This window comes from Megalobrama amblycephala, linkage group LG24, assembly GCF_018812025.1.
Source record: "Megalobrama amblycephala isolate DHTTF-2021 linkage group LG24, ASM1881202v1, whole genome shotgun sequence".
Taxonomy (NCBI): domain Eukaryota; kingdom Metazoa; phylum Chordata; class Actinopteri; order Cypriniformes; family Xenocyprididae; genus Megalobrama; species Megalobrama amblycephala.
This window is the reverse complement of record NC_063067.1, coordinates 2,479,616-2,506,372: the sequence shown is the minus strand read 5'-3', so window position 1 is coordinate 2,506,372 and position 26,757 is coordinate 2,479,616. Positions and strand designations below refer to the sequence as shown.

The 26,757-nt window shown below is 37.6% G+C and overlaps 2 protein-coding genes across 6 annotated transcripts; both read left to right on the top strand.

The window, feature by feature from the left end:
• Positions 1-4: 4 nt before the first annotated feature.
• Positions 5-6,185, top strand: LOC125260321 (zinc-binding protein A33-like). The gene is made up of 4 exons (XM_048178641.1): positions 5-140; positions 217-334; positions 5,027-5,053; positions 5,164-6,185. The coding sequence occupies exons 1-4, from the start codon at positions 18-20 to the stop codon at positions 5,700-5,702; spliced, it is 807 nt and encodes a 268-aa protein (XP_048034598.1). The 5' UTR covers positions 5-17; the 3' UTR covers positions 5,703-6,185.
• A 4,386-nt stretch (positions 6,186-10,571) lies between these two features.
• LOC125260283 lies at positions 10,572-25,354 on the top strand. 5 transcript variants are annotated; one of them, XM_048178580.1, is made up of 19 exons: positions 10,576-10,743; positions 11,500-12,050; positions 15,554-15,637; positions 16,664-16,851; positions 18,072-18,291; positions 18,391-18,466; positions 18,586-18,845; positions 18,946-19,053; positions 19,310-19,417; positions 19,673-19,743; positions 21,744-21,865; positions 22,009-22,206; positions 22,295-22,381; positions 23,043-23,299; positions 23,414-23,539; positions 24,127-24,268; positions 24,348-24,447; positions 24,582-24,754; positions 25,212-25,354. In XM_048178580.1, the coding sequence occupies exons 2-17, from the start codon at positions 11,502-11,504 to the stop codon at positions 24,365-24,367; spliced, it is 2,616 nt and encodes an 871-aa protein (XP_048034537.1). In that variant the 5' UTR covers positions 10,576-10,743; positions 11,500-11,501; the 3' UTR covers positions 24,368-24,447; positions 24,582-24,754; positions 25,212-25,354. The 5 variants fall into 5 exon arrangements, with proteins under 5 accessions (XP_048034540.1, XP_048034539.1, XP_048034537.1 ...); XM_048178581.1 differs by lacking the exon at positions 25,212-25,354 and having other exon boundaries at positions 21,744-21,841; positions 24,582-24,967; XM_048178579.1 differs by lacking the exon at positions 25,212-25,354 and having other exon boundaries at positions 24,582-24,967.
• The last annotated feature ends 1,403 nt before the right edge of the window (positions 25,355-26,757 follow it).

Sequence of the window (26,757 nt, the reverse complement as noted above, 5' to 3'; positions counted from 1 at the left end):
AAAACACTGAGCTGAAGATGATGGAGGAACAGCAGAAAGCAGCAGAGAAACAGGCTGAAGATCTCAATAAAGAGCTGAAGCAGGAAATCACTGAGCTGGAGCAGCTCTCACACACTGATGATCATCTCCATGTCATACAGGTCTGTGAACGTCTGTCTCATCAGCGATAATGTGGAATAAAATTAATATTTAATAGTCTTCTCTCTCCTGCTGTAGATGTTCTCATCCCTGTACAGTATTTTACACAACAAGATCTCTGATGTGGACGAGAAATCTCTGAAAAGAGCTCTGAATCTACTGAAGGAACAACTAAATGAAAAACTCATTCAAACTGGTAAGTGAATATCAAATACAGTGTTTTTGTCATTCACTAAAAAATACTAAGAAAAAAAAGTGTTAAATTAATTTTAAGGTTCGGTGATGTTGCTTATTACCACATTATAAAATCACTAAAAGTTTTGTTCAACTCTTGTCATAATCATTTAAAGCTGCAGTCCTTAACTTTTTTGTGTGTTCAAAATTTTACAAATTTATATAGTAAACGAGTACATCATGAATACATTTTCCAAACCAATGTTCCTCCACAAGACGCATGCAGTTCTGTTTATCAACCGCTAGAGCGCCAAAAGTTACGGACTGCAGCTCTAAAGAAGTATAATGTGAACTTTAGTGAGATGTAAGGCACATGATGTAACTATCCCTGTACAAACTCAAATGTTATTCACCAGAGTGGAAATTTGTCTTCGGCTCTCCAACACCTAAACATCTACTGAGAAACTAACAGGCAATAATAAAACAATACACAGATGAGTTCACATTACATAGAAAAGTACAGTTAATGTCATTTTTGAATTTTAATGGCATTTGGGATGAAGGACTTCTTGAACACATTTTTATTATTATTATTATTAACAACAACTATTAATATTATTTGCCCGAGGGACTCTATAGCGCTTCCCAGATTTCAGGAGCTCAAACTGGCTGAAGAGAAGATGGGAGCGATTTTCTAGAAAACTCCTCGCCTCCTTCCTTACCCTTTCTGTGAAAAGTCGTGTTAAAGACTTCTGGGGTTTACCAACTATTTTACTTGCCATTGACACAATTCTATAAAGTTTATTCTTAAATCTACAATTGATGTGACCATACCAGCTAGGCAGGGAGATGAAAGGTCAGAAGACTCTTAACAGATTTATATGTAGCTCCAAACGCAGGTTCAGGAGGAGCCTAAACATTCAGTCCTGTCCATCATCATTATATAAGCATATATAAAGCATAAAGCATAGATCAGCTCCATGGTTTAATGAGAATATTCGTTCCCTAAGACAGGTTTGTAGAAGATGGGAATGAAAATAGAAAAAAGACAAAAGTTACAAATTTCATTTGAAATGTGAAGAGATTCTCTGTCTAAATTCCAGAGGACTGTAAGAACTGTGAGATCGAGACACTTTGCAAAACTGATTGAGAAAAATCGACATAAGCCTAGTGTTCAATTCTCAATGAAAGATTCGATTATCATCCTAAATTAGAGGTGGCAGAAGAAATGACTGTTGATTTATGTGAGAGTTTTTTTAACTTTTTCATGAATTGAATATCATATATATGTAGTAACATTAGTCATTGTTCATATACGGTTGTACAGCAATCTATATCTGGTGTTACTTTCTCCAATTTTAGGCCGATCTCTCTTTCTATCCTTGAGGTCATTGTGCATAAACTAAAGTTCACAAGTTCTCCTCAGGATATTGTTCCGACTCATTTGTTAAAGCAAGTTTTTGAATCAGTTGGCCCATTTTTAGAGTCTATAATTAACAAGAGTTTGCTTTCAGGAGTTGAGCCTGATTACTGTAAACATGCCGTAATTCAAACCCTTTTGAAGAAATCAAACTTGGATAAGAGTGTGTTATCTAATTTTAGGACTATTTCGAAACTTCCATTCTTGGCTAAAATTATGGAGAAGAGCAATTCAACTTCAGTCATTTATTGATGCAAACGAGATTGGTGAAGAGTTTCAATCTGGCTTTAAAAACATCATAGTACGGAATCAGCTTTGCTGAGAGTTTTTAACAATGTTTTTCTTGTGACCGACCATTGTAATTTTACAGTACTTTTACTCTTAGACAGCAGCGTTTGTACAATCAGATTCTTATATCATGTCTTGAAACATATGTGGGTATTTGTGGAAATGCCCTAAGACGGACAAAGTCTTACTTTCAAAATAGGAGTTTCTCGGTCTGCATGGGAGAGTTTGCATCAGCCTCGGCACCCCTAACATGTGGTATCCCGCAAGGTTCGATCTCGGTGCCTTTTTCTTTTCTCTTTATATGCTGCTATTAGGAGTGATTTTGTGTAAATACGGTGTGTCATTTCATTCTGACACTGATGATTGTCAATTTTATGTCCTTTATCCCAAATTCTTCCAGTGGTCTGGGGCACTTGTTGGCCTGATAGATGAGATGAAGTCATGGATGACTGCAAACTTTTTGAGTCTGAATGAATTGAAAACAGAGGTGAATATATTTAGGCCCTCCGAAATGAGTGATACGGCTGGAATTAATCTAGGTACATTGAGCCCTTTTAGGAAACATCAAATAAAAATTAAGGCATGATCTGTGACAGTGCTTTAAAATGTAACTCTCAAATAAGCGAAGTTGTTAAAGCTAGTTTTTATCAACATAGAATGATGCCAAGATTAAGCCTTTCTTAACACGTACAAACGTGGAGAAGATCATTCATGTTTTTATTTTTTCCTGACTAGATTATTGCAACTCGTTTTATAATGGTTCCCAAAGAAACTTTTGGACCAAGGCTACTCGGAAATATGACCATATTACCCCTGTCTTGAGAGCATTGCATTGTTTACCTGTACCTTACAGAATTTATTTTTAAGATTCTACGTTTTGTGTTTAAATCTGAGCATGGCACAGTCCCTCCATACATTGCTGATCTAATTCATGTTCAGGAGTCAAAGAGAACATTACATTCCAATGCACAAAATCTACATGTTCCTCGATCTAAACTAAAGTCCAGAGGTGACCGTGCATTTGCAGTAGCTACTCCAAGGTTATGGAAACGTTTACCAGCGTATTTGAGACAATTATCATCTCTAAATGATTTTAAGAAACAGTTAAAAACATATTGTTTTACATTGGCTTTTGATCAGGTATGAGTATTGGGGTATTGTCGCTGTAGCTACCAAGTTAGTCTTGAATGTTGGGTGTGAGGCTTTTGTTGTGGTTTTTCATTTTTGTCATTTTTATTTTATTGTACAGCACTATGGTCAACTATGTTGTTTTATTATGAGCTCTATAAATAAAGTTGGAGATTATGAGTGTATATAAGCAGCAGTCACTGCGTCATCCCAGCGACAGTTCTTCCAGCATCCCTCCTCCTCCCCATCTCCTCTATTTCTCTTATTCTCTTAACATTTTGTCCATTAAGTAAAATTGGCTCAATTATTATATCTTGTTTTGTGCAAATAATTAATTCTTTTGTCTTGGCAACTGGCTAGAGCAATAGCATGTTTCAGGGGCTTTAGCGTGAGCCAGATAATAAATGCAGCATTTACATAAATAAACATCTAGAATTAAAACATTACAAAAATAAAAATCTAATTAATATTAAATCATGAATTTAAAACTCTTATTGTGTTTCTATGACGCGTTCAAGGGAGCAAAATGCTACACCTGCATCTGATAGTTTATAACTTAATTAATAACTTTTATAACAAACTTTTATAACTTAATTTTTATTGTTGTTTTTGCAAACATTCAGCCGCCTTATTTCATTTGAAATCATGCTCACAGGCAATTTTTTATACCAACACTTTGCTTTTGATATATTAGTTCAGTCTCACTATTTTTATTCAGTGCTTTCTTTTTAACTCTAAAAATAATATAGAATAAATATACATTTATAAAATTTGTTATCTGGGTTAGTTAATTGTTTTAGGCCATTTCTCGATTTCAGTCATCATGCAGTACATAACCCTGACCACCGGGGGTTCTGCTGGTTACTAAATGATTGAAATAAATCACATTTTCAGGATTTTTGGCTGAAAAAAATGTAATTCCAGTTTAATCCCGAAGAATCACATCCCTGATTACATAGTGGTCAGATTTCCAGGAATATTCCCCTGACAGCAATCAATATTCCAGTTTAAACGAGTGGGACAGTCCACATATTGCTGAAGATAATGCAGATATTCAAATAAATCAGTTAAAGAAATTAAATCAGGTTGATCTGCAGAGCGAGTGAGAGCATCATTGTTCTTCACTATTCTCTCCGCTGCAGCATCAACGTTCGGTCCGGGTACATATGACAGATCTGACTGAACTCCAGCAGGAGATAAAATGATCTGAAATAGTTATAATCTCCAGTGTACTCACTTCCACCCGAACACAGTATTGTGTGACCAGCTATTGTCAAACACACACAGCTCCTCCAGTGGATTGAAATGAGCTCGTCTCGTTAGGCCTGGGGTTTATGATGATCTTTGAGTCAAGTTTCTGTAGGGAAAATTAGTTTGCTCTGAATTCACAATCATGTTCAGCTCTCAGCATAAGTTCATCTAGTTTGTTGCTTCCTGAACGGACGTTTGACAGGATAATGATGGGAAAAGGAAACTTGCTCTGGTGTTTCCAGTCTGTGTCTCGTTCCTCCTCTATTCATGGCTATATTAAGGCATGATGATTTTTTTGTCACAGTCATTTTGGTGATCAAAGATGAGTTTAAGCCAAGGGATAAAATTATTGGCTACAGTGGGGACAATAACAGCAAAAATAACATTTTTTACATAGAATAATTGTTATTACAGGTTTAATAAAAACACAGACTTGACATTTCTGCTTTTAAACCCTCTGTTATGATCGTCTCATAGACCTTCATTGTAAGTGCATTAATGTTAAACACATTCTGTTTCACAAACTGATGATCAACATTTACATTCCACTGATGCTGTTAATAGAGAGAAACTCACTGAAATATTCCTATTACTAATTCATCATTATATTGTCATCTGTGTTCACAGAGTTGAAGTTTGTGCAGAAGTTTGCAGGTACAGTGAGATTGACACCAATACACTCACAATACTTTTGATCATAATGTGTTTTATACTCATGAAAATGTTTGTTCTGAAGTTGATTGATAATGTCTGATCTCTCTCAGTGGATGTGACTCTGGATCCTGATACTGCACATCCACGTCTCATCCTGTCTGATGATGGAAAACAAGTCAGTGATGGAGACATTAAGAGGAATGTCCCAGAAAACCCAAAGAGATTTGATCTCTATGTCATTATTCTGGCAAAGCAGGGATTCAGTTCAGGGAGATTTTACTATGAGGTGCAGGTGAAGGGAAAGACTGAGTGGGATTTAGGAGTGGCCAGAGAATCCATTAACAGGAAGGGGAAGATCACACTTGGTTCTGTGAATGGATACTGGACTGTGGTTCTGAGGAATGAGAATCAATATAAAGCTGCTGATAGTCCATCTGTCTCTTTATCTCTGAGAGTGAAACCTGAGAAGGTGGGAGTGTTTGTGGATTATGAGGAGGGTCTGGTCTCTTTTTATGACGTGGACTCCAGATCTCATATCTACTCTTTCACTGGTCAGACTTTCACTGACAAACTCTATCCATATTTCAGCCCACTCCTTAATGAAGAAGGTAAAAACTCAAAGCCATTGATCATCACACCTGTCAACTGAAACAAACAAAAAACATCAAATCTGAAAAGATTAAATATGAATGTGATTATTTTAGAATATAAATAAAAACCAAAGAAGAATTTGCACAATCAAGTAGATTTTACTTACAATTATAAAGAAAATTTAAATGTGACACAAGTGCAAAAAAGAAATGTATATTCAGGCCTTTAGAAAAAAATCAGTCACTGACAAAACATGAACTATAATGAAATATTTGTGAGTTATATGTACATGTAAATGGCCAGTTTGTTACACATCTATATATTTCTTTTGTCTTTCATTAATACTTTGATTTTCAAATCTACTATGAAATTGTTTCTACATTGTTTCTGAAGCCATTTTCTCTCTCCAGCTGTTAACATTGAATTACTTGTGAAATATTGTGATTTTTGGTTTATATTGTAATATCTGAATAAAGTCAAGAGTTCAATTCTATAACTGATATTGCTTATAAACTAAATTGTTTGCTAATAAATATGTAAATACACATTTGAGAATGATTTGAGTTCATGAACATCTGCTCACAGAAACAACAGACAGAATATGAATAAAACAGGATCTTTATTGACTTTCATCAGTTATGAATGAAAATACTGAATTATTATTTAGTGTAGATGATCATTAAATCTAGTAAATATTCTTCAAGAGAAGTGAGAGCATTAGAAAGCTTCACATTGAAAGAGTTTTTCACTTTGGTTTGAGCACAATATCGGTGAATCCGTGAACCTGAGTGAGCTGACGGCAGTCCATCGATGCCAGGAGCTTCTGAGAGCCGGAGACGGTGGGAACAAACTTCATCAGCACCAGTCAGAGAGGAACCAGGAGTTCAGAGAACAGAACCAACACTGGATCAGATCTTGCCATGGATAATGATGATGGTGCAGATAGTGAATGTGTTGAACCTGAAGAGATGACAAACCTGTCACGGTTTGAGTTGTGTTTTGTTCTGTTTAGTTCGTTTAGAGTGTTTTTCTTTGGTCACATGTTCGCCTTTGTTCTCAGTTTACCGCCACTTGTTTGTTACTATGGTTTCTGATTTGATTAGTGTTTGAGTTCAGCTGTGTCCTGTAGTCTCATTAGTCCTTCTGTTCACTGTGTATTTAAACCCTGTGTTTCCTTCTGTTCCAGGGCCCGTATGTATAAAACTTCTCAGAAATGCTCTTAAGAATAGTCTTTAGTTTTGACTTAAGTGTCAGAAAATTCTTAGTAAAGAGTAGGACTTTTCTAAGAGTAGGAAACTTTTATAAAGAAGCTAAAAGCAACTTTTAGTATAGTATAAGACAGGGGCCGTATTCACAAAACATCTTAAGGCTAAAAGTAGCTCCTAAATTGCAGATTTAGGAGAAACTCTTAAAAATAATGGGCGTGTCAGTCCTTTAATAAATAAATTAATATTGTCCGATTACCTGTGGCAGTGGTTTTCATGAGTTCACATTTACAAATGATTGAATAGAGTAAAAAAATATATAATAAGTGTATGTGGTGTGCTGTCCATGAGGATCGAGGGCTCCAAGCTTGGAATTTAGCCCAAACCCAAGGTTCTCCCCATATCCCCAGCCGAGAGCGAGGAGCGGGGTGGTGGAGGGATACAGAAAACTGCCAAAGTAACTATAGGTGAGTCGGCTCTCGCCATTCATCCTTTTGAGAAAGACCGTTTGAATGTGTTCCTCCCCTATTCTTTTTATAAAACATAATTTGTCGCTTGCATTTTGCATTCTCTTGAGATGCAGATATCCAAGAGGAGGTCCACAATTAACTGTATATGTTAGTTTAATTAGTGACACTTAGCCTACATTTTAAAACCTTTATTTGAATATGGCAACATTTTTATTAAAATATATTTATTTGAATAGGGCAACATTTGTGTTTTAAAACCTTTATTTTCATTTGGAAACATGACACCTCATTCTACAATATTTCTATGATTAAATCACTGACTCATCCCCCATCAGCCAATCACTGTGTGTTTACTCCATAGCAATGAGATCAACCCCGCCCTTACTCTTAGCTCGAGACTTCAGTGCATTTCTTAGTAAAAGTTTGTCTGTGAAGCTTTGTGAATAGGTTTTAAGAGAAAACTCTTAGCTAAGAACTTTTACTGCTATTTAAGAGAACTCTTAGTGGTAAGATCAAATGTTTTATGAATACGGCCCCTGATTCTTAAGTGCTGACTTAAGTGTTGTGAACTAAGGACTACAATGTTGTCATCTCAAAACCTCAACCTCTGAATCAGCCAATAGCGAGCCTGGAAGGGTGAAGTCACAGCAGCACAATACCAATCATTTAATGTTATTATTATTATTGATGTTATTATTTAATGTTTTAATATTTAAATTTATTTAAAAGTAATAGCTTTGCATTGTGCAAAATTATCACAAATTACTTTTGATGGTGTGGAATCTTTTTCTATTGATATATGTCTCCTCATTTACAGTTAAAGCAATGATGTGTGCTGAGTTCATCAACGGCTCCAACAACTGCAGGGAAGTCCACAGTCAACATAAAAGTGTCTTTCTTTTGCCGCATGGTTTGATGGTCAGTTGGAAAGTCAATGAAGTGAGTAGAGGCCAAATGTGATGTCCAGCCATATGAAGATTGACATCTTCAACCTTAATTCAAATATTTTTGAAGATGTAAGCATATCGTGTAGATGTGCTTGGAGTCAACTGTTTCATGTGTGATAATGAAATTAAACTTACAATTTTATTTCAAATCATTTTTGGCCAGGCTGTCATGCAAAGAAATTATGAACACATGCAAAAACAAGAGAGAACCAATGAAATATAAAAAACTGATTATGTTGTAGTCAATATCATATTTAAAACATTTAAATTATATAAAAATAAAAATATTTTCCTCATATTTTGATGGTTTAAGCAAAAAATTTTTTGTGATTAACAAGAAACTCTTGTTTGTATTTACTCTTGTGTACTGTATGTTCATCTTTTGTGTTTCCTTGTCATTCGTTCATCAACTGCGCTTTATTTTTCATGAAGCATTTAGTTGCGTGTCAGCTGTGATAAACAGACACCACTCTCATTGCGTGTGTAACAGAGGCCAGACACTGAGAGTTTTGCAGGTAAACTACTGAACACTGAAGCCCGCTAGAGAATGAGGTGTTTAGCGTCATTGCAAATATCAACAGTGTTCAACAACGAATCTGAGAAATCGCATACAGCACCTTTAAATGTATTAAAATGAGGGCTGTCAAAATAACGCGTTAATTTCGATTAATTAATCTGAGAAAAAATAACGTGTTAAAAAAAATAACGCAGATTAATCCATTCCGTATTGACTTTTGAACCTGGAGCCGTTCTCGTGCGCGCGAGCTCTCTCTGTCTTCAAAGTAAGCACCGTCTTTGCACTCTCTCTACCTCGCACATAATAATCTAAATCAACTGACACAATACTAAAAGTTCGTAAGACCGAATCCACGTTTCACGAGGCGCATTCTGAGAATGTTTTTCCTGAATAACCGCTGGGTGTGAATAGTGCTCAAAAGAACGTCACCTCATCTTCTCTGACAGGCGCCCTGCACGTGCAGCTGACATAAACCACACTTTCAGTAAACAAAAAGAAAATCCTATCCAGTGGTGAAGTGTTTTCTGTGTTGACAAATCTTTTGCGATGTCCTAATAACAGTCGCGATTCGCATGCAGTGCGTCAACGTCCGCTAATGTCCAATTCGCGACCTAATGACTCATTTGAACAGATTCATTTTAATGAATCATGACAACAACTGATCTGTCCACACGGTCTATAATGAATCATTTACTCGAACAACTCTGAAATGAGAACATAAGTGTGCTTACCCCATTTAGCAAGAGTGGTTAGTAAAATTAGCCTTAATAATCCACAATATTTTCAGGTTATTTAAATGTCAATGTGTAGTAAATTAGGCCTACCTATAAAATCAGTTAGTTTAGACTGGAGAGAGGTGAAACCAGAACAAAGCAAGTTGTTATTAGCTAGGTGCAATCAATTGTAAATGGTAGAAAATTATATTATTAGTTAATATAACTTCTAAATGCTACTTTTTAATACTTTTCAGGTTTAGCAAAAAAGCATCTTCTCTTACAAAGCTATAAAATCAATTTTTTTTTATAGTGATAGTTTATAGTTTTTATATGCACATTCGGTTGAAGGTGCAAACAGAGGTCCAACTTGGTCAAAACAGTGGCACCGCGGAGATGTTCCAGAGCCGCTGGGATGAGGGGAAGTGGATAGCGGAACTTTACTGTTATCTTGTTGAGAGCCTGGTAATATATACAAGGCCGCAAGCCTCCGTCCTTTTCAGCCAAGAAGAAGAAACTTGAAGCCACAGGGGAAGACGACAGGTAGATGTAACCTTGTTGTAAAGCCTCTTTAATATACTCATCCATGGCCTTCTCCACAGGGATTGACAACAGGTAGATATTCCCACGGGGCACTGATCGATGGCACAGTCCCATTGCCGGTGTGGAGGCAACTTGGAGGCTTTCTTCAGGCAGAAGACATCACTGAAGGCGGCGTAACAAGGAGGGATAACGACCGAACGTTTCTCCACTGGACTTTTGATGTACGTAGTGCAGACGGGGAGCATCTCTGGACAAGGAGAGGAATGCTGTGGTAGAATAGGTAAACAGTTCGGGAAACAATTGTCACCTCACTTCAGGATTTCGCCGGTTCTCCAAGAGTTGACTGGATTATGCTGCTCCAACCATGGGCGCCCTAAAATCACATCAGCGGTGGAGTCCTCCAGAACCAACAGATCTTGATGTTCAACGATATAACAACTGTTTCTATCAAGCTGCAGTTGTGTAAACTGTGATAACTTGATTTTTATAAAAGCTTCTTACACTGTTACACACTCAGCAGGGATGAAATATGAACTTTTCTGTATTCATGATTATAGGTGCAGGAGCTATAGCATCACTGCATGTGAGTAAAAGACTTCAGCGAAAGTGAAACTTAACAGATGAACAGGAAGCTTCATTAAACAACAGCATTTCATTTCTCTGACAATTTGAAATGAACAACCTGATCTGATATTCACTCTCAGGTAAGTGATGGAAATGTAAGAGCTAGTTCAGTATAGTTGGTACCATGAAGCAGCATCAGATTGTTGGTAAAAGTACTATTTGTCATTTTTGGGGCTGTAAATCAAAGTTTTATTTTTTGTGGTCATGTCACAAAGACTTTCTATAATGGGTGAGACAGGAGGTACTTGAACTGGTGACAGAATGAAAAATTAAAACCATAAAAATTATTTTTCTAGTACAAGTCACAAGTCTTTTAAACAGAAATGACACCTGGTGTTTACAGATATTTATTTCATGGGTTATTTGTTTGAAAAATTACACTTTCTTTCCTTTCTGTCCTGTCTTTTATATATAAAAATATCTTTTTGTGATTGTATAAAATGGTGTTATGAAAACCAGTTACATTTGCTGTATTATGTACTTTAGATTCTTCTTCTGCAGCCCAATAGATCGAACTGCAGCCATATGAAGCATCAGGCCCGCAGTTTCAGACGGTAAAATAGAGATAGAGCTTATAGTCTCAGTGAGGTTAGGGTTAGTGGTGGAGGCGCTTCCTGTCAGAAACTGCTTTTACGTATGCCTGCTTATGGCATGTATGATTGCTTTGACTGCTTGACATTGGATCATAGTTTAAGTTGTTATAATAGTATTTATTTGTAATATATTTTAGAACACACACAAAAAAAACTGTGCACATAACTTGTATTATGAAATTTGCTTTCTTCAGCAATGTAGATGATATATTGTCATTAATTATTAATTAATTATTTTTTCAGTCATGGCATCCTCCAGTGGTCCAGCACTAAATGAGGAGCTCCAGTGCCCCATCTGTATGGAAGAGTTCCCTGATCCAGTCACCACTCCATGTGGACACAACTTCTGCAGAACTTGTCTTACAAACACACAGACCTGCTTCTGTCCATTCTGTAAAGAAAGATCCAGCAAAATACTTGATCTTGAGAGCAACACAGCACAGAGGTTAACAGAGGTTATGCAAAACTTTAAAGAGAAGCTCGATCTAGGAGAATCTAAGGTCTTCTGTGACTTCTGTGATGAAAGAAAGCAGAAAGCTGTGAAGTCCTGCCTGATGTGTCAAAGCTCTTACTGTGATGATCATCTGGAGCCTCATCGCAGAGTCCCACGTCTAAAGAAACACAAACTCATCAACGCTGTGGAAAATCTGGAGGATTATATATGCCAGAAACATGAGAGACCTCTGGAGATGTTCTGCAGAGATGATCAGACGCGTGTTTGTCTGTTCTGCACTGAAGGAGATCACAGGACTCACAACACTGTTCCTATAGAGGAGGAGAGTCAAGAGGAGAAGGCAAGAGTTACAGACAAAACACTTTAAACTTACTGTGAAATACAGTTCTCTGTTCAGCTCCAATCATCGTTTGAGTCTTGCTACGAGTCTGGGAAGCTCTTCGTAGGTGTTGGTGTGACGGTGCTGCAGCGGTGGTCGCTTCCCCTCCAGTGTAAAATTCCTGCTGATTTATTCAGCTTTCTAAAAGAGCATTCCTAGCACAGCTGCAGGCTGCACTATATACCTTCTTAGTCTGTGCAGCGGCCATTTACCCTGTGTGCTGCAGCACTTTGAAAAAGAGCAATTTCCTAAAAGAGCAGCATGGGTGTGACACTGCATCATTTTAAAGATATCATTCCACCTGTGTGTTTCTGGATGCTGTCGTTACCTGACACTGTCTGACAGTCACAATCACTGCCTTGCGTGTTTGAGCTTAAAGCATGCTGAGGTAGCGTTTGTGGATACGTCATGCACCCACTGTGGGAAGACCATCGTGATGCTGTGGTCAAGACTCGCATGCCTGAAAGGAGGCAGAGTCCCCTCTGTTTTGCCCCGATCAAGTTCCTTTTCTGATAATCAGAACAGTTCAATTCAGTGAATATCCAGGGTGACCTGAGGATCACAGTAAGACCCAAGTCAGAATGAAACTAAGCATTTCATTCGGGGCTCCAGCGGAAGATTAGGTGTCGATTGCTGCATCAGAGGGTTGTCTAGAGTCCTCCGGGGATGAAGGCTTGGCTGCATTTCCCCCTTTGGGGAGAATGGCATTGCCCGAGTCCAACCCAGAGCTGAAAGCCATGCTTTCCAGGGCCGCTGATAGCTTTGGTCTCCAGTGGATGGCTCAAAGTGTCCCAAACTCTAGAGGATGGACGATTGGTTTCTCGGGGCAGAGGTGGCACTGACCCCCATGCCTTTCTTCCCGAAGGTGCATGAAGAGATTTCCAGATCATAGCAAGCCCCGTTGTACTACTTTAACCGATCTCGCTACCCTCAATGGCGGGTGGCCAAGGGGTTCGTGGAGATCCCCCGGTGGAGCACGCAGTTGCAAAAGTGCTGCCACCTGGGGGGAAATCAGCATCTCCCATCCAGGGCTTGTAAGTTCTCATCCGTTCTCACGGCTAAGGATTACAGAGCCACTGGACACGCCGCTTCCACCCTGCACCCCTTGGCCAAGTGCACCAGGCCAAGGCCCTTAACTCTCTGAGGTCTGAAAACGCGCCGGCGCGTTTTGCAGGTTTTTTTTCACATTGCAGCAAAACAGACTTAAAATACTCCGTCATTTTTTGTCATAGAGACATAAGTAATATATCAATTGAAACTATAGAATATCTTCTTTTATTTGTATACACTCAGAGTAAAAACAAAATGTTGTGCTTTTTGTAAAATAAAGAAAACTAACATGATGCGTGATTTCTCCTCTCCCTCTGAACGAAGTCCAATCTGATAGTTCTCAGAAAATGAACTGTAACTTAGTGAATACTAATCACAGAAAAATTACACTTATGTCTAAAAAAACGTTAAGATGTCAGGTTTTAAATCATGTAAGTCAAATCGAAAACAAACCTTCTGTGTTTATGTAATCTGTATGAAAAGAGAGCCATGTCAGAAGTCCGTGATTCAGCTCATTATCTGCTAATGCGGCCACGCCCACGGAGCCAGCGCTATTCAGACGCAAATTCAGAGGCAATACATGCATTCATCGTCTCAATCGTGTATTTATTGTCTTGAAAAGTGTTTATCTGGATGTAAAAGTCATGGTTAGGGAGCTCTAGAAGACATGCAGTTAGTTCCTGTTTTCTTTTCTTCTATAGATGAATTTTAGATGAGTTTTTGTTTCTTTAGCGCCCTCCGGCTGCAGTATGAATTGGAAACTCCATTCATGGAATAGCCTCTTCTTCTTTTAGATGAATTTGTGGACTAAAAATGCACAGAGAGCACCCTCCGACTTCAAGTATGAATTGAAAACACCAGCGCTCATAGTAATGACAATGAATATTAAATAAATATAACTCCTCTGTATAGAAAATTGACATAAGCATATTAGAATCCAATATTTCTCCAAATGTGCATGCTTTTAAACTAAAAGCCTATATTCAGACTATTTGCATCACAGAAATACATTATATTTTAAAGTATAATATAAAACCATTACTTTATATTGTAATAATATTTTTCTGTATGTTTCATATATCATGATGAGCTTGAGACATCACAGAAGGTTTTTTTCACAGCCTACCTGACTGAAAGGCCTCATTAATATGCAAGTCATTTCAGCTCATTACTATCCAATTCTTTTGTCTTCTCAGGTGAGAATGGCCCATTATTCAGTGGTGATTCACGCCTCCACGCATACTGTGTTTCTTGGCAAAAAGTGTCTTACAAAAACTAAATCAATATATTGTTTTTTATGAAGGAGTAGGAAGCATAATTTTTACATAATTTTGAAGCAAAAACTCTAGTCTACAACCTCCAATACCCAAAAGTCTTGTAAACACAGATTTACTATACTTTTTTGGGCCTTATTTCAGTGACTTAAGTTTTTTGTTTTTTCAATAACCACGCATAAATGTTATTCCTTCAAAAACACAAACATGTACATACATGTTCCTCACATATTATTGTAGCCTAGTTTGTGCTGAATACAGTGTAATGACACTTTTTCCATTAATATGTTTATGAACAACTGAAAAAAGCACAAATGTCAGGGCATGTCAAAACTTCTCCAGGCCCCAAATCAGCCTCAGACTCCAGAGGGTTAAACAGCTGCAAGAGCATAGTTCAGATCCAGACTTGCTGCAGGAGCTGTGCATGAAAGTCACTGCCGCTCCCTGGGTCAGACGATGCGCACTCTGGTGTTCCAGGAATGCCATCTGTGGCTGAACCTTGCAAATATGAGGGAGTTCAACAGAACACACTTTCTCGACTCCCTGATTTCCAGGCCTCAGCAGCAGTCTCCACCAAACAGGTGTCAGCGCAGAGCCAGCCACAGGAAGACACCACAGCCCGTCTCAACTCCAGCCTGTCCCGCCAAGCAACCCAGTGGTGGAGGAAACAGCTCTTCGGGAGATGGTGATTATACCACTCCCTCCCCTGGAGGAGGGCTGGGTGGAGAATCCTATGTTCAGTTCTGTTTTTGTTCCGCCACTGGCTCCATTGCCAGCAGTACCCTCTGTAGTATCTGTATAGTCTCCCTCTGGAAACCGCAATCGCTGCTCCCACGGGGACCCACACAATTGCATGCTTTGCCTTGTGGGTAAACATGCTACTGAAAAGTAGACGTTTTCCTGTGTGTTGATGTTGGTGTAGGTCATTATGAAATGCTTGTCACTTTTTTTTTTTTTTTTTTATAAAAATCAGCTAAAAGTTAATTTTGTCAATTTGTCAGAATGCATCATATGTTACCTTTAAAGTTGACAGACATGGACTAAAAGACTAACATTTTGAATTCATGGGGTCTATTATTCATTATTCAAATAAGCTACAAATTCCATGATTAATGTGTTTTTCTCTGTATCTATCATCAGCTGGTTCAGACAGACAAGCAGCAGATGATCCAGGACAAAATGAAGGAGAATCAAGAGAGCGAACACTCAGTGGAGCTTAGAAAGGTGAGTTTTGTTGCCAGTTGTGTATGGAAGCAGATCAGTCTCATTAATAATTCACACAAAAAACATGATGCACACATGCATTGCCAATTTCACATGATTGAAACCTAATGAACACACACACACACACACACACACACAAAAACAATTCTTGTATACGAAACTTAAAACACAATTCATAGATATACAACAGTGCACAAAAATGTTTAAAATTTATGAGTTTATCCTTGAATAGGAATGTGCAAATCGTCATTCGCGTGTGAATAGCCTTTGTGTGTATAGTATTTAAGTGTGTATAGTATGTATAGTATTAATTGTGTGTGTATTTTTGAGACTTACCTGTCAGCGTTCTCCTTGTACTGCCGTCTGTTATATTTTTTATATTCAGGGTGGCCCAGCTGTGAAATTGACCAAAATCAGCAAAAATAATAAATTAAGAAATAATGCCTAACTATGCCACCCAAAGAATCTACCTATGAGACTTTACACAAGTTTCCTACCCAGTGGCAAGCAAAACATGGAGACGCAGGTATCAGTCAAACAATACAAAAAAAGAAAAAAAAAAGAAAAAAAAGAAACACAGTGCACGCCAAAAACCACAGCACACAGTGAAGAAACACTACGGAAGCAACTGTGAACACAGCCGCTCTCCTAACAAGAGCACAAACAAAATACAAACGCAAATTAACCATACGCACCAAAACCTGAATAAAGAAAAAGAAATACAATACACCAAATTGCCTACTGCATTAAATGGATAGTTCACCAAAAATGAAAATTCTGTAATCATTTACCCCTGCTCAAGCAGATCTTGGCCCCCATTGACTATCATTTAGATTTTTCCCTACTATGGTAGTCAATGGGGGTGAGATCTGCTTGGTTACAAACATTCTTCCAATGGCCGATCGTCAGCTTGGTGTGTCCCTGGATTTACTATAGCCAATAGTATACAGTATATTATAACACATAAAATTGTTGGTTTAACATTAACTCATGTAAGGTTCTTTAAGTAAAATTTTTGTTTGACAGGCATCATCATCAGAAGTGGAATCAGCTGCAAGGGCTCTTATTGAGGTGTTAGCCAGGGGCCTGGCTGCATCTTCATCAGGTGGCACATCTTCAACAAGAGAAAATGTGCGATTGAGCGAGGCAAGTGACAATACTCCTTTGCCCACTCTGCCGGAACCAGAAAATAGGGTGAGGCAGGCATTGAAAAGGTAATTTTATGGGTTTACAATTTAAATATTTAGTATTAATAAAATAATTAAAAAGATGGTAATGACACTTTAAAGGGTACTTATTATGCAAAATTTGGACATAAATGTGTATTGGCAGTGTGTGAACACAACCACCCTATAGTGATAAAAATCCCCCCACTCCTTTTTTTTTTAATCCGCAAAAATCATAAGCAGTATCTCAGAACAAGCCGTTGTCAGGTTCCTGGCAGTGTGATGTCACATTAGCCACAGGCCCCGCCCAAAATGTTGACAGACACTGCTGTTTGAACATAGAACCGCCCGGAGTGAGCTATACAGAGTCCGCCATTGCTGCACTGACGAGAATGTCTCCCAAGCGCAAGAGTTTTAGGTGTTCTGTAGCTGGATGGAATTTGTTTATGTCTGCGGGAAGCATTTCACACCGGACTGCTTTGAGAACGAATGTCAATACAAAGGGACAATACAAAACATACAGTCTCCAGAGTGATACTGGATACAGCAGTAATGAAGGTGAGAGCACTTTGTTACAGTTCATCGGAGTTGATTTATGAATATAAAGTTTACAAGTTTATTAAGCAGTTGTAACGAGTGTTTCTGTGTTCTTCGCTGTGTATGTTGATGATAATGCAAGGGAGAGAGAGAGTTTATAGGTAATATTTTAATGCACACTTGCAGTGTTTTATAAAGCTCTTACAGAAATTTTCCAGACTAAAAATGGACACTTCATCTTTTGTGTGAAGTACAATAAACGTCATAAAAATCATCTGTAAAGTTTTGGCCATCATTCAGAAGGTACAACAAGCTTGTAGTAATATAGTGGATAAAAATATAACCGTAATTAAAATAAAATTTCTGACATTATAGTGCGTCGTGACTGACTCCTGACAGGGGAGAATCAGCTCTTAAAGCTCCGCCCTCTTAGGCCAAGAGCAGCAGCTCATTTGCATTTAAAGGGACCGCACTGAAATGGCATGTTTTTGGTCAACCACAAAAAGTGGCCATTTTAACATGATATAAAAAAATTATCTGTGAGGTATTTTGAGACTTTAAAAACTTCACATACACACTCTGGGGACATCAGAGACTAATTTTACATCTTGTAAAATGGGGCATAATAGGTCCCCTTTAAAACATCTGAGAAACATTACTCTTCTTGTCTCTTTCTAACCTTCTGATGAAACACTGTTTATAAATTTGTATTTTTGTCACTCTGACTGTAGGCAATTCTCAAGTATGTTTAGGACTGAAAGTGACCAGCCTAGGGGCAAAAAACCTTTCTCTTTGGCCAAACCTGTCAATGTGAAAAAGACAGATTTTCAAATAGATGTTCTCTCCAAACAAACCCTGTTTACTCCAAAAAAAGATGAAGACCTAGAACTTTTACATGCTGGGCTTGGGAAAAGGCTGTTAAGTTTTCCAGACAATTTTAAACACAGTGAGGTATTTGCAAACATAAACATAACACAAGTAAATGTGAATTAATGATGTTTTCCCCCCCTTGACTTTAATGGTGAATGTGGTGTTGTATGCTTGCTTAAGATTGTCACACTGCTTGAGGAAGAATTTCCTAAATTAAAAACTCTTCAGGGGGGCTGGATGTTTTACAAATCTACAGGTATTTATAATTTGCATGTCCAATATAAATGGTTGCATTGCTAATTATGGATATTACTGGTGCTGTAGGTAAAAAAGTAATTCAGTGCTTTCTTGATTGTCCTCTGATTTTATTGTCAGGAAATAGTGGGCGGCGTAAGCTAACTTTAATTCCCACTGACTCTGATGGATACTCAACTCGGCTCCTGAAGTCAGTGTCGAAAAATGGGAAGAACATGCTCTTTGCAGTTCCACTACAAGAGCAGCTTTCCATTGAACCACTTCCCTATGATGCTGTGGAGTTTGCAAAGATGCCACTGTCAAACTGTATGAAATGTGGCAAGAAAATACCACTGCCATTGTTGCCCTTGCATATTGAAGAGTGCAACACAACTGAAACTGTAGGTTCTGTACTTGCATTGTTTTTGCCTTTTTTATTTGTTAGATCTATAATGCTTTCTTAATGGTTCCAGTTCAAATCTATTTCCATTAATTTGATAGGAATCTGTAAATGATGTGATTTTGCATGAGGAACATGATGATGAAATTGTTAGTGGAGCCACTGACCAGCCAAGCCCACTTTACAAAGAATTAGAAGAACCATCTGAGGTATTTGATCAAAATTCATTCTCTAACAAATGCGTAAATGTATTTTGTTCAGCAAAATATGCACTCAGGTAACTACTCTGTGAGGCTATTCTGAAATTCGATGAGACTGATATGCAACTTTTAATGCCTTCAGCATAATTTTCTGTCTAAGGTAGCAAATACATAGTGTTCAACAAATTTATATTGAAAGAAATGTTTAGATCTATAATGCTTTCTTAATGGTTCCAGTTCAAATCTATTTCCATTAATTTGATAGGAATCTGTAAATGATATGATTTTGCATGAGGAACTTGATGATGAAATTGTTAGTGGAGCCACTGACCAGCCAAGCCCAATTTACACAGAATTAGAAGAACCATCTGAGGTATTTGATCAAAATTCATTTTCTGACAAATGCGGAAATGTATTTTGTTCAGCAAAACTGCTGAGGCTATTCTGAAATTCGATGAGACTGATATGCAACTTTTAATGCCTTCAGCATCATTTTCTGTCTAAGATAGCAAATACAGTGTTCAACAAATCTATATTGAAAGAAATGTTTATTAAGCTAGCACTTTTCTTTACTTGTGCCAGAAACAAATGAGAAACTTAAAAGGTTTTCGTACATTTATCTTTACAGATTTGTCCCATTTGCCAGATTTCTTTCCCAGCCGATGTCTTGCCATATCATGCAAGCATGTGTGGTGAAGGGTAAGGTTATGCTACAATACATAGAATACCTTAAAGAATTAGTCCACCCAAAGTTGATATTTCTCTCATAACCTACTGACCTCCATTCCATCTCAGCTGTTGGGGACTTTTGTTCATCTTAGTCAAATTAAAGATATTTATTATTTATTCACAGGGAGGAAGGAAGACAGGAACCAACAATCTGAAAGTTTAGCAGTCACATTTATAAAGCAAACTATTATTCCTCATTAGTCCAGTCACTCAAAGTCTTCTGAAGAGACATATCTGTAATCAAAATGTTTTAAATAAAAGGTGAGTGATCTATGTTGTTAAAGACATTGTTTGTTAAAGATGTTGAATTACACTGAACAAAATTATAAATGCAACATTTTTGTTTTTGCCCCCATTTTTCATGAGCTGAACTTTTTCTATGTACACAAAAAGCCTATTTCTCTCAAATATTGTTCACAAATCTGTCTAAATCTGTGTTAGTGAGCACTTCTCCTTTGCCGAGATAATCCATCCACCTCACAGGTGTGGCATATCATGATGCTGATTACACAGCTTGATTATTGCACAGGTGTGCCTTAGGCTGGACACAATAGAAGGCCACTCTAAAATGTGCAGTTTTATCACACACCACAATCCCACAGATGTTGCAAGTTTTGAGGGAGCGTGCAATGGCATGCTGACTGCAGGAGTGTCCACCAGAGCTGTTGCCCGTGAATTGAATGTTCATTTCTCTACCATAAGCCGTCTCCAAAGGCGTTTCAGAGAATTTGGCAGTACATCCAACCGGCCTCACAACCGCAGACCACGTGTAACCACACCAGCCCAGGACCTTCACATCCAGCATCTTCACCTCCAAGATCGTCTGAGACCAGCCACCCGGACAGCTGCTGCAACAATCGGTTTGCATAACCAAAGAATTTCTGCACAAACTGTCAGAAACCTTCTCAGGGAAGCTCATCTGCATGCTCGTCGTCCTCATCGGGGTCTCGACCTGACTGCAGTTCGTCGACGCAACCGACTTGAATGGGCAAATGCTCACATTCAATGGCTTCTGGAGAAGTGCTCACTAACACAGATTTAGACAGATTTGTGAACGATATTTACACATATGCTTGACCAGAAGAAGCAGAAGCGGCGACTGTGGAATAAAAGTTCTGCTGGTCTAGAGGTGTATGTAGCGCTTGTCTCTCATTAGCAATTGCACCAGAAGCCTCATTCAGCTTGCACAGCACTCACCCTGCTCTGCCTCATGTGACAGTGACGTTGATAATCTCATTCATGAACATGATTTTTGCCCGAGTCCCGTTGGATTCTTTTCCACCAGCGTTGAGGTGAAGACGACATATCCAATGAATCAATTTCGGCATCATCAAGCTACACCCTTGTTTTGACTAGGCGGCCTCTAGTGGCGAAAAACGACATAGTGTGCCTGTAAAATAAATACCTTAAAGTAGACAAACATGAACACCAAAAGTCAACATTTGAGATAGAATGGAGGTGAATTGATTCTTGGGTGGACAAATCTTTTAATTCATTCCATAAAAGACATCTTTAGCTATAAATCTTTAGCTATAAAGACTTTATTTTGTCTGTTTAAAATGGATGTCTCTTTTTTTTCATTTAATGTGCAAGAATTTCTACACTGCACAGCAAAATCTCCAGAGTTAAATCAGCTCTGCTCAGAGTACATATGGTCCCTCTCTAAATAGTGTTAAAATAACATTGAAGCAGAGTTAAAGTTAATGAGATAATTAAACAATTAATTAAGTGATTATTGTGCATTAGTGATGAACACCTGCTGTTAACAAGCAGAATCACTGAAGAAAAGAGAAACACAAGAAGTACAACTGACTTCAGTCACAGCCTTATTAATTGCTTAATTATCTCATTAACTTTAACTCTGCTTCAGTGTTACTTTAACACTATTTAGAGAGGGACCATATGTTGATTTAACTCTGTGGATTTTACTGTGTGGTTGGATAAAGTTTAATGTGCCGTGCATATTTTAGGGAAAGGAGTTTCAGTGACAGTGATTCTCCAAGCACTTCTACAAGACATGAACTACCAGGACCCTCAATGGCACAATCATACACATCACTATCAGCAGGTTGTGCACCACACTTTCTGCTTGGTTAGTGCTGTTGTACTGCTATGAAACAAGTGCATCTATGTGTAAAAATTTAAACTTTTTCTGTACTGTGGCATTGTTTTTAGCCCTAGATTTTTTGTACAACTATATTTGTGAAAAGTGTAACTTGTGAATTTCTTTTTCAGCATGGAAATATGAAACTGACCCTCTGAAAGCATCTCAAATGTTCCGTGCGGAATTGCTTTCCGAAAATAGATTCTGTCCATCTATGTCACTAATGATCAACCAATTTGATACTGTGGACGAGCAGGACAGAACACTGATTTCATTTTATAAAAAGAACAGTACTAACTGGTCAGCTCCATTGAGATGTAGTTTGATAGGTATTACGCGCTAACATTATTTGAAGCAACCATTGTTTGTACAATTTGTGAAATGTACTTGAGATTGTTATTTAGTATTTCTTTTTAGGAGATGAAGCTGTTGGCACAGGAGTCAACCGTCATATCTTTTCAATGATTATGCAAAAACTGAAGACTGGCTTCTCTTTAAATTTGGGTATGTAATCAGTTGCAATTCTATTTCACAAACACATAGTTATTTAAAATATGATCGTGAAAGTAGCTACAACATGCGCAAGTTGTTGTCCTGCTTCATGTTCGTCACCAATGAACTGTATGAAATGTAACCCCCCAAACCAGTCAATCTGCTACCAACAATTTTGGACGATTGATCATTGAGATCACTTTTTCTTCTCATCCTGATGGTTGCAAACATTAACTGAAGCTCCTGGTAGTGTTGTAGTCAAGATCACCTAAACCGAGACCAAGTCGAGACCAAAACCATTGTGTGTCGAGACCCTTTGGGGGGTTGAGACCATGACAAGATCAAGACCAAGGCAAGTCGATACCGAATCAAGACCAAGACCAGACTAGCACTACTCAAATTCATCTGAAAGATCCACATTTACTGCCTGAGAAATGTCTTATTTTTAATCAGTATTTACAATTAGAAGTAAAGCTGCAAGCAGCGATGAAAGGGCCCTCGCACCCGGTGGCCTTAGGAAAACAGTGAATAGTGGTCGACATGCATGTTAGCGAGTAAATACATAAATACAGGAGAATTATGGCAAAGTCATTTCAAAGTGCCACACTTCCTGCTGCCAACAGTTGGCGCTTTGACTGTAACTGAATAAGCTAAGGTTCATGTTTTTCTGAAGGTTCTGCTGCCACAACACTTTTTGAGGGAGAAAAAAACCACCGTGTCCCATCTGCATCTGTTGTACTACGTGACAGCAACCTATTCCAAATGGCTGGTCGAATGATAGGTCATTCTTTTATACATGGAGGTCCTTGTCTTTCTGGACTGAGCTTACCGGTGGTAATACTTCTAACAGGAGGAAGTGCTGACAGTGCGGCTTCAGCTCTGACACTGCAGGATTGCCCCGACTTAGACCACCGGGAAACCATTCGTTTGGTAAGTACTTGCAATGTATTGTAAGTACTTCAGTACAAGATTTTTTTTCTTTTTGAATAAACATGTCACTGAATCATTTTTTTAATGATTTGAAAGTATTTGATGTTCTTGCAGCTCAAGAAAACAAAACTCACTGAAGAAGAAAGGACTAGATTGTCTGAACTTTGCCTTTTCTGGGATCTCCCTGTTCCGTCTTCCACTAATCGTGACTGGCTGTTTCAACAGCTGTTGTCACATGCTGTAAGTCTTGCTATTTTGTTTTATAATGATACTGTGACAGGAGTCGTTAAAAAAAAAAAAAAAAAAAGATTCAGCTCTATTTACCTTTAATTTAATATATCAATCTACTGTCACGGCAAATCACAGAGACGAACAGACAGATCCAAGTGCAGGGTTAATTTAATGGGAAATCCAAAATCGTAGTCCAGAAACAAGCAAGGGTCAAAATCCAATAAAGCAGTCAAAACAGAGAACAAGAAAACACACAAAGAAACTGGTAATCTGAACTGAAACCTCCATGACAAAAGCAGAAACAAACAGGGTATAAATAGACAACACAGATGAGGAAACACAAAACAGCTGGGTGCAATGACATGGGATAATGAGTCTGGGAAGTGCATTATGGGTAATGAAGTTCACAAGTGGGGTGAGACACAGTCCGGGTTGGAGTGCCCTCTAGTGGCAGACAAGGGCACTCCCAGTAATGATCATGACATCTACTAAATGAATATTGTTGACTCAGCTCACTGTTTCTAAAAATATGAATTATTTAAACTTTTTTTATGCTGTTCAAAATTAAACTTTGTTTTTGTACATTTTGCTTTCAGGTAATTGGACGTGTTAAAAGCCAGATTAAGGATTTGAGAAAAGGTATCAAAGAAACTGGTATCTGGCCACTTCTATCCCAGAGACACGACATGCAACGCATAGTTTTCCCAAGGGATTCAGTTATGGAACATTACATCACAGGTAAGTATACTTGCATTTGAAAAATAAAATAAAATAAAGTTCAGGAAATGTTTTAACATTCTTATTCAAACCTTTATAGACAGTCCTTCAAAAAATTGAATGGCCAAAGGACAATGACTCTATTTCTGTTGAGACAAAGTGCGTCATCACAAGCTATATGCGAAGGTTCATTGAAGAAGGTATGGTTTTATTTATGCAATGTGAGTTGCAAATTTAGTTAAAAATATCTGTGTGGTTTAATACCATTTACATAAAGCATCTAGAATACATTTTTATAATTAAATGTATGATTTCTCTAATTACTCTTTCATAGCATCACCAAACATGCTGAGTGACCTAATGAAGTTCTGGGTGGGATGGGAGGTGCCAGAAGAAGACCTGGTTTTGGAAGTGGTGACTGCCAGATACCCTGTTGCACACACGTGTTTCAAAAGCTTGAGCCTTCCCTGTCACTATCAGAGCTATGCCGCATTCAAAATGGATATGGTAATGTGCCTACAATCTGTAAATAGTGGATTTGGTCTCGTTTAACTAGCAAGAGATAACTGGGGTAGTGTTGTTTGATGAACTTCTTATATGCCTCTTTAAAATGATGATATAGTAATGTTCTTCAACTGGAGGAATTTAGCCAAATTTAACAAGAGTTATTAAAAAAAAAAAAAAAAAAAAAAAAGACAAGATGTGAAAAATGTGTTTGACAATGTTTTTTAACGTTTATCCAAATTTATTTTCCAGTTGGTATACACTTGTATATACATGTCTTTTAAAGGGGTCATGAATTGAGAAATTAACTTTTCCTTGAGCTTTTGACATATAAGAGGTCATTGGTACTATAAGAATATCCTGTAAGTTTCAGAACTGAAAACTTCCTAGTTAGTCCAATAAAATTCATTAACACCAGACCCAGTTGAATGACTGATCCTGGAATGTGTCCTATTGATAGATGAAACTCCGCCTCCTGCAGAAGAAATCAACGCCTACTTCATCATTGCAACATTAGCCCCGCCCACTGGTGTGTCAGTGAGATGAGGAGGAGAGAAGAGCGATACAGGACTAAAATAACATTACCTTTCAAAGGATCCTAATGCTAAGAATATGGTTATTTATTTTCAACAATGTGAATGTCTCAGTTGAGCTTTATTTATTTGTATTCGGTACATTTCACTGTGGATTCTTTGGTAAATCAATCGCATTTCAGTCTTTTACGATATGGACTCGACAGTAATGCAACAACATGTCAGTAACTGTGTTCATTCTAATGCCTGATCTGATATTAATGATTCATGTACAGTCAGATGATCTTTGTCTGTGAGTCAGTAAATCAAACCAACTGTTAACTTCTCATTTCGCTTAGTAGGATGAAAATAATCTTATTTAAACAGGTGATTAAATTATATATAGAAAGCGATCAAAGAACGCTCCCTTTGCAATCGCTGGAGCTGTCAATCAAACATTGTGAGTTTATCAGTGACTGACGCACAAAACTCCAGTTTTATTCAACAAATCTCTTAGTTATATTGCGTATACACTGTTAGTTATGATAAAAGCATTAGTTAGTGTGCAGAAATTGAGTTGCAATGACGAGATCACTGCTTTCATGAGCTCAACAACATGTCTGTGATCGACTACAATGTTCATCACTGCAACCTTTCATGCCACAATATATAAAATGATATAGATCTAAATATAATCAAAACTTTACATGATTAGTTAACTTTGAGAGCTGTAATAGTGAAAATGTGATAAAATTTGAGAGAGTAATTCTTAGCTATTTCAAATGGAAAGATGTCAGCCAATCACAGCAGTGGGCGTTTACACTGAAGTCTCACAAAGACACGCCCCTTAAAACAGAGCGTTCAAATCAGAGGGATAAAATCAGGGTAGGAAAAGTGCCTTTTATTTCTAAATTATGACCATTTTTGATGTAAATGTCATATTAACATTATATGTGCACCCCAGGAAACATTATAAAACAATAAAACAACACAGTTCATGACCCCTTTGAAACAGTAAAAACCTGTTTGTATGTTAGAAAGCAATATTAAATGTCAAAGGAATAGTTGTAGCTGTAGGATTGTTTTTTTTAGATTAACCTGAATCAAAATTTTTCATTCTGTATAATGAGACATTCTAATGTTTTGGCCAACTATAATGTGTATACATATAGTTTGATGCATAAATAAAATATATAAACAGACCTCATTTTGATTCCAACTGACTTAAAATTGTGAGAATGAATAAGACATTTTTTGGCATGAAAATTGCAATAGGAAGTTAGTTCACCCAAAAATTAAAGTTCTGTCATTAATTACTCTCATGTCACTCCACACCCGTAAGACCTTCATTCATCTTCAGAACACAAATTAAGATATTTTTGATGAAATCCGAGAGCTTTCTGACCCCAATAGCCAGCAATGCAACAAGGCCCAGAAAGGTATTAAAGACATAATTTAAAATAGTCAATGTGATTACAGTGATTCAACCTTAAT

Bases quoted from the DNA above. Each gene is read 5' to 3' on its own strand.
- LOC125260321 (XM_048178641.1), top strand. From the start codon at position 18: ATGATGGAGGAACAGCAGAAAGCAGCAGAGAAACAGGCTGAAGATCTC. The intron at 141-216 runs GTCTGTGAACGT...CTCCTGCTGTAG, and splicing joins ATCATCTCCATGTCATACAG to ATGTTCTCATCCCTGTACAG. The intron at 5,054-5,163 runs GTACAGTGAGAT...GATCTCTCTCAG, and splicing joins GTTTGTGCAGAAGTTTGCAG to TGGATGTGACTCTGGATCCT.
- LOC125260283 (XM_048178580.1), top strand. From the start codon at position 11,502: ATGGCATCCTCCAGTGGTCCAGCACTAAATGAGGAGCTCCAGTGCCCC. The intron at 16,852-18,071 runs GTAATTTTATGG...CTCTGACTGTAG, and splicing joins GTGAGGCAGGCATTGAAAAG to GCAATTCTCAAGTATGTTTA. The intron at 21,866-22,008 runs GTTAGTGCTGTT...TTTCTTTTTCAG, and splicing joins TGCACCACACTTTCTGCTTG to CATGGAAATATGAAACTGAC.